Genomic DNA, 8,116 nt, shown 5'->3' with positions numbered 1-8,116 from the left:
CTAGGTACCATTTTTTAACACATGTTGAATATTTCTCATGTGTATCTGAAACAATTTTTATGCACATTGAACATTTTCTAAATACATGTTAAGAATTTTTTTGAAATACATATTTTGAATATTTTTTGCAACATTTTTTAAATATGCGTTAAAACATTTTTCTATGAGAACATGTTTTTACATCGTATATAACATTTTTATAAAATTCGTAAACATTTTTTAAATATAATGTACATTTTACACAAACATTTTTTACATTGTATAATAAATTTTGCAAAATGTATTGTACATTTTCTAAAGATGAGAATTTTTTTTAATGTCACAACTTTTTTTTAATTTTCTCAAAAAAGTTAAACCACACTAACAATTTTTACACTATGTTAATATTTTTCAAATTTGCATTTAAAAAATGAAGTAATTATAAGTTTTGGAATTCATATAATTAGAATATTTGCAAAAACATGAACAAAAGACAAAACAAAAAAGAAAGAAAAACAAGCTAACCTTTAAGGGACACATTTATGAAATACGCATGCAGTGTACAAAAAATGTCCGTGCAACTTTTAAGTAATGTTCATAACATTTAAAAATGTTTGTGACATTCAAAAAATGTTCGCATGTTCAAAAATGTGCATGTTACATGTAAAAAATGTTCACTTGTTTAAAACATATCCTCAGGCCATTTTTAGAAATGTTGATAGAATGTAAAAAATGTTCACAGATTTAAAATAAATGATTTGTATAATTAAAAATATCAAATTGTATTTTAAAAATATTTAACACATATTAAATTTTAAAAAAAATGTATTTGAAAAAGTTAATAAAGTATTTAACAATATAATGGTATATGAAAATGTTTATATGTATACCAAAAATGTATAATGCGTATGAAAAAATAGACATCAAAATATATGTTTGAAAAAAGGTTAACATGTATTTAAAATGTGGTAAACATGTATTGTATAAGAAAGGTTTCTGGTGTATACAAAATTTTATAATGTGTATGAAAAATGTAGACATGTGTTAAAAAGTGAAAAATAAAACTAAAAACCTGAAAAAAAAACTGGTGAAAAGCAAAGAGAAAAGGAAAAAAGAAAAAGCAAAGAAAAAATCGATTTGCAAACAAAATAAAAAAAATAAAAGGAGCCTGCTATGCGTCGACCGGCGGATCTTTTTAACAAACTTTGTGTTGTAGATTGTTAGATCAGGTGTCATCCGGCGGCTCAACACTGTCCAACAAACTTTGTGTTGCGGAAACGTTTGCAATAAAGGTCTTATTGCAGAAACATTTGAAACAAAGATTATGTTGCAGATTTTTTTTCATCTTCATTTTTTGCAACATAGATGATGTTTCGAGGACTTTTGCAACATAGATGGTATTGTAGAATTATTTTTCCGTCTTCATCTTTTTTGCAACATAGATGATGTTGCGGGTGGACTTTTGCAACATGAATAATGTTGCAGAATTTTTCAATGAAAAAGATGATGGCGTCTGCGGTGTGAATCAAGAAATTTCTATAACAGAGATAATATTGTAGGAGGACTTTTGCAACAAGGCCCTTGTTGCGGAAAAGTATAAAAAATCATCGCCGGCCGGAACAATGACGGAGCGAGAGGGGAGGCCAGAGCGGAGCTCGGGCGTGCCCACTCGAGGGCGGCCATGGCTGCAAGCGGGCGTGGGGAGGCATGGGGAGGCGGGGAGATGAGCAGTTGGAGAGGAAATTGAGGAGAGAAGGACTTGCAGCTCAACAAGCGACTTGTAGCTCCAGCGAGGCAGCGACGGTGACGCTTGCAACACCATGGCGATCGATGGTCGGGCTGTAGAAGTTGGCTCTCTCACACCAGTGGCGCAGCGGACTGATCTCGGCGAGGGATCCACGGCGACCTGACTTGTAACTTGCTCGCCGGCGGTAGCGGCACTAGCGTGTCGGGTATGTGTGGTAGCAGCGGTCGGCTACAGTGCCTCGTCTTGATCTGATGTTGCAGGGAAGAAGATATGAGAGAGAGAGAGAGAGAGAGAGAGAGAGAGTGCGGCTGGGCGTTGTTTCAGGAGTGGAGACGTGCGAGGGCCCATGGGGCAACGTGTCGATCGTGCAAGGCGGTCGATAAAATTTGTGTGATCCACCGGCTGATGGCAATCATTTCCCAAAAGAAAGACCAAATTTACAGCAAGACGCATGCCTCGCACCTCCTCTAGGCCTTTGCCCTATCCTTTTTTTAAACAAACATCACACTTTATTGATTAGAAATAACAGTTACATTGTCAATAAGAAAAGATACAATATCCTCCATAGGCTCCTCAAACCAATCCCTAGTGACGGAAAATTTCGCTAGTCTAGCAAGTTCATGAGCAACTTTATTTGCATCCCTATTATAATGTTCAAACTTAGTAATCGGAAAATCACATGCCATAAAGTAGCAATCCTCAAACACTGCCGCTGCTGCTCCCGCCGATTGTCCTCTCCTTCGTTTCACCTCGAGTAGCTAACGGCATAGGGATATCGTTTCGGCAAGTCTATACAAACATAGCAGGTGGTTGCTTGATCCATAAGAGCCTGCCTGCATGAGCACGCCGTATAGGCATTGTTGCAAGGACCAATTAGCCCAATTGGGTTGGGTTACCTGATGGGTTCGGGCATGTCTCTGACCTGGATTCGGAATGAACCCGATAATGGGTTCAGGCAATCACCGGAGACTTCAGGCCCTGGAAACAAGTTAAATCACTAAGCAGTAATGACCCAACTCAATTTGTCAAAAGAAGTATGAGTATCTGACAAACACTAAAAAAACAGAGTTTCTGACAAGTGCCAGTTGAGATTCTGAAATACACGCTAGTAGAATTCAGATTAGATACAAAATCACTCGCAGGGATTAAAAAAAACAGGGGATTCCCTGCTAGTATTGCTTTATATAAAAATCACTTGAGATTAGAGTCCAGAGGGGGAGGGTACTACCACTGTCCACTGCCATGCTCCATCCTGTGAGCCTCATCATCCTCATAATCCACCGCGTCTCCCCTATCCAGATATATCACCATCACCCAGACTACAACCACCCCTTCACCCTCACCCAGGCATACCAGCAACCACCCATTTTTGTGCACAGCAAACAACGGCCTACTCTACTCACTTCCAAAGCCACAACACAAACCTTTGGTAGCTTCGTGTATCACGGAACAGCCACCAAGATACGCGCTTCCCTCCTGGGGATCACCATATGGAAATTTTGTCAGCTACCAACGAGGACCACACTATTGGACACACACAGAGAAAACAGACTTCCTGTGCTACACGAGCCTGTCTTTGCTGAGGGATAAACATGGATAGGCAACCCGATTTGCAACGCCAATGGATGAATAAGGCCAGCCACATGTTCCTCCAGTGGTGTTCCTTTGCTTGCTCCTGCAGGCTAAGAGATATGAGGAATGTTTAGCAGGCCCGGCCATTCACACGTGCTCCTTCCTCCTCCCAGCTCTGCTTTTGCAGCCGTTCTGTGATGAGCAGAGCCAGAGCTGCCTGCCCCTGCCCTCCTCCCGCCGGTCGAGGCCGGAACGGACAGTGATGAGTGCACGGAGTCATGCTTGTGAGACTCGGATTCGTGGTATTAGCAACCTTCGCCGCGTTCACTCTTAAGCGAGGCAAGGGGCCTCCTAACAAAGGTATGTGCATGCATCTCTAGTTCTTCACCGTTCGTCTGAATTTCTTGCTCAAGCTCTGCTGCATCGCTTCTTTCAGACAATGGTCAAGCAAAGAAGAAGGAGAAGGCTCGGGGTACTGAACATGTATGTACACGCATCCACTGCCGGTGACACAATTTACAGAAAAGAACTACTGGTTGTGCGTGTTGCTCATCGCTTCTGTTGATTATTTCAAGAGGAGAAAGAAGGCGAGGAGGAAGAGGTTAAGACGATAAACGGCATAATCAACTCCGCCCCATCAATGGACGACGATGAGGATGAAATGTTCTCGGACATCGAGAGCTTCCTCGGCGGCGAGATCGACATCTGGGCGACAGGTTCGACGTTAAGGAGCGGTCCTAATACAACACGTCACTACTAGGCAAAACCTCGCGTGTTAAAAAAGCACGCAGGTGTTAAGTAGCAGTAGCGTGCTGATGTAAACGGCGCTACAGATACAGTTGTAGCAGTAGCATGCCTTTAGATAAAAGCGCTACTACTAAAATTCCCACGGCTTAGCCGATAGGCTACACATAGTAGTAGCAATTTACATCGAACCGCGCTACGCTACTTGCTTTGTAGCAGCGCGTTTACGCTGAAAGACGCTACTGCTAAAGGAAATAAAATTAAATGGAAAGCAAATAGAAAAGTAAATGAAAATGAAAGGAAAAAAATAAAATGTAAAGAAAAATAAATGAAAAAGGGGAAAAAAGAGAGAGGAATAGTAGTAGCGCGTATCGAGGAATGCGCTGTAGCTAGCTTAGCAGTAGCGCACTTCCTGAAACGCGCTACTGCTACTCCTGACTTAACCGCGCGGTTCGTTCTTCCCCACAGCCACTTCCCCCAAATCCAACTCCTCCGTTGTCGCCGTCGCCGTCGCCCGTCGCCCGCCGCGCGCTCTCTCCCGTCGCTCTCCGCACACCCTCGACGCCGCCCCCGACCCCGGATTCGACGCCGCCCTCGACCCCGACCTCGACGCTGCCCCCGACCCCGACCTCGACGCCGCCCCCGATCCCGACGTCGACGCCGCCCTCCGCCGCGCGCCCGAGCCCCGACCCCGACCTCGACCTCGACGCCGCCTGCCCCTCCCTCGCCGCAGGCACCCGAGGTGAGCACGCCTGCTCCTCCCCCTCCCCTACCTCTGCCTAGGGTTCTTCAAATTTTAGTTGCATCAAATTAGTTAGGATTCATCTATGGGTGGAAACGAATCGGATACGGATGCGGCTCGGTTGTTTTCTTAGATGATGAATAAACACTATTGTAATGCATAATAAAACGAGTAAAATTTGACCACTTATTTCACTTTTAAGTTGGATAATTGGAATATCCCTACCACTTTCCACCCCTAGGTTCATCAAATTAGATGGTAATTAGGGCAGTAGTTCCTAGGTACTAATTAGTTAGTAAGAACTAGGTACTAATTAGGTACTAGTTTTTTTATTTATAGTAAGTTTATTTTTAGTAAGAACAAGTTGAATTAATAGAACTAGTTGAAGCAATTTTTTCCGCATCGACGTCGACGATGCCTATCCCGCATCCTCGTCGTCGACTCGACGGAGGACACCTGCTTGACCTGATGGGCCATGTCCGGGACTGGGCTCCGCCGGGCTGGTACTGGGAGACGCTACCTACCGGGGGGCGCAGCTTGGTGAGGAGCCATCCCATCGTTGACCCGAACCTTCTTTGGTGGCGGTCGCGTGGGCCAGTGACGGTGCAGAGGCTTGAGGACCCCGCGGAGGTGGTACGTCACCGTGTCAGCGAGGAGGACGCGCACGTCCGTCGCTACTTGTTTGCGTTGGAGCACATGTTCTCCAATACCTGGCAGGTTCTCCAGGGATCTCACTGAAGCTATGATCCTATGATGGTTCCTTCTCTTTGGGTGTCCACCGCCCGCGCCGATACCCGTCGTGCGCTAGGGTTTTAGTTGTATCAGTGATGTTATATGTATGATACTATTCAGGATGTATTAGTGATAATATTCGACGATGTACAGACGCATGAGATGATTTACTTTTGCTTATTGAATGCATGCTAATTTGAATACTTATTTATTTTACGAATTGGTTTTGCTTATTGAATGCTCATGTCAATATGAGTCCTATAAGATATTTTGAAATGTATATCTTGTATTGCTCAAATAGGATATGTGTTTGCCCAAGTGGCCGGTCATGTTTGCAGGTTACACCTCCCAGTGGCCTATGTTTTGCCGGAGTGTTGATTCATTTCCGTTCCGGCAAATTTCAGGCGCTCAATATGTCCTATTTTAGCAAAGGTCATGCCGGATTTTTCCGTGAATTTTGACATGACTTGTGCCAGAATATGTAGGAAATATCGAGTGCCCCGGATTTGTGTGTTGAGTATCCTGGTAGTTGTCTTCGATCGATTTTCAATTAATGTTTCAACTATGAACATAGGAAATGTCCGACGACGAAAAGGATTTCGGTATTTGCAAATACTGCGAAGACGAGAGCGACCTGTATGATGGAATCTTCCTAGAGGATGATAGGCGCTTTAGCATCAAGCTGGACGAGAACTTCAAAGTAGATACAGTAAGTCACAATGACAAGTCTTTTTTCATAATTAAGCATGACATCTGCTTCATTTGCTTCAACTTATAATTTAATTTTTTTACTATTCTACTAGCGTATCCCCTGCCATGCAAGAGTTTTTGTCTTGGATAAGATAGGTTTCAGTCGTATGAAAACTATGAAGGTAAAGAGAGTTTACTTGAAGACCGAGCATGGTTGTATTTTCCACGCAAAATTATACAACGCAGACACCTACACTTATTTTGGATGCAAAACTTGGCAAGCACTTTGCAAGACTTATGCATTTGAGCCTGATATGGTTATCACCTTTGATATTCGTCCGGAAGATGATATTGAAGGTAATATCGACATCTGGGTCGATGTGCAGACACCTCCAGTTATACCATTATGTGAGTTTCTCAACCATATTTATGTCTTTGATATTGTTTATTCAAAAATAGTTGACAACTAATTTCTATTGATAGCTTATTTCTGTTCAAGCAAACATGTCCAGCGCTTGGTAGACAGGACGTACTACTGTCCCTGGGCTAAACTAAACTGCGAGGAGATAAGTCATTATGTTTCATGGCTTAAGGATCTTCATACTGTCAAGACAAATTATTTTTCTGGACTTAAAAGTCTTAGTACTCAGAACGTGCGACCAATAGTGTTCATACTGAACTACGGTCACATCTATTTAGGAAAGATGGTAAGATTTTTACTATTTATCCTCAGTGCATCTTTTGCATATATTATTTTTTAAGCTAAACTTCATTGCTAAGTATGTTACTATACGATGTTCTTCAACAGGGAGTCCTGATGAATGTTGTGCCTCATTGGATCGAGACTAAAGGTCGCATGAGAATTGTTAGCTTACGGCCAAGATATCCTACAATGCACTTTAGTGCATTCGGGATTTCTAATAGCGAGGAATGCTTAATAGTGAAAGACTGGAGCAAAATTGTGAACGATCGCAGAGAAGTACTAGGGGGCAGCAATCAGAAGCGCAACCCACGATTAGGAGACAGGTTCATCTGCATGCTTCAACTTGATGAAGCAGGAGTGCTACACATGTTTTATGTTATTTTACCTGAGAGAGAGCAGCAGGAGTGATTAGCTAGCTAGAAATGAGTTTGAAGACGATGATGTGCTACACTATGACTATGATGATTAAATAGCTAGTGTTGGTGGTAATGACTATGATGATTATTATTAGCTAGTGTTCGTGGTGATTAGATAGCTACCGGAGCTAGTGTTCGTGGTGATTAGCTAGCTAGAATGAGTTTGAAGATGATGATGTGCTACACAATGACTATGATGATTAAATAACTACTGTTGATGGTAATGACTATGATGATGATTTAATAGCTTGTGCTAGCGGATTAGATTCAAGTGGAGGCAACATATGGTGCACATCGAAAGTACTACTAGTCCAAACTAGATCAAGTTTGGATTAGTAGTATACGTTTGACATGCACCACATATTGCCTCCACTTGAACCTAATCCACCTTCATTTGACACACTGTTATGGACATAATGATATGATAATTTATACGCCGTTATACAAATTATCATAATGATATGAACCTAATCCACATAACTACTGTTGATGGTAATGACTATGATAATTTGTATAACGGCGTATAAATGCACCCAAAATAAAAAAATGGAAAAAAGAATACTAGTAGCGATGGATAGTAAACACGCTGCTACTAGCTAGATTAGCAGCAGCGCGGGAGAGAACACACGCTGCGACTATGTGTCTTAGCAGTAGCGCATGCTGTAGCGCCTTATTAGTAGCGCGGTGCCCCGCGCTACTAGCTAGTGGGCATTAAACCCGCGCTACTACTAGGGTTTTCCCTAGTAGTGCGTACCGCCAACAACAACACCGAGATGGAGCGGCTGGGCGGC

The 8,116-nt window shown here is 42.5% G+C and overlaps 1 protein-coding gene across 4 annotated transcripts; it reads left to right on the top strand.

Moving 5' to 3' along the window:
* Positions 1–3,151: 3,151 nt before the first annotated feature.
* On the top strand, positions 3,152–7,555 carry LOC123496917 (uncharacterized). 4 transcript variants are annotated; one of them, XM_073502379.1, is made up of 7 exons: positions 3,153–3,658; positions 3,735–3,781; positions 3,874–4,784; positions 6,091–6,225; positions 6,320–6,614; positions 6,690–6,913; positions 7,015–7,555. In XM_073502379.1, exons 3-7 carry the CDS (start codon positions 4,371–4,373, stop codon positions 7,315–7,317), a joined length of 1,371 nt encoding a protein of 456 aa, XP_073358480.1. In that variant the 5' UTR covers positions 3,153–3,658; positions 3,735–3,781; positions 3,874–4,370; the 3' UTR covers positions 7,318–7,555. The 4 variants fall into 4 exon arrangements, 3 of the variants coding, with proteins under 3 accessions (XP_045088273.2, XP_073358480.1, XP_073358481.1); XM_073502380.1 differs by having other exon boundaries at positions 3,154–3,658; positions 3,735–4,784; positions 5,167–6,225; XR_012188097.1 differs by having other exon boundaries at positions 3,152–3,658; positions 3,735–6,225; positions 6,706–6,913.
* Positions 7,556–8,116: the final 561 nt, after the last annotated feature.

The sequence above is a fragment of the Aegilops tauschii genome, chromosome 1, assembly GCF_002575655.3.
Source record: "Aegilops tauschii subsp. strangulata cultivar AL8/78 chromosome 1, Aet v6.0, whole genome shotgun sequence".
Lineage (NCBI taxonomy): Eukaryota > Viridiplantae > Streptophyta > Magnoliopsida > Poales > Poaceae > Aegilops > Aegilops tauschii.
The sequence above is the reverse complement of the archived record's forward strand: the minus strand, read 5'-3'. Positions and strand labels throughout refer to the sequence as shown.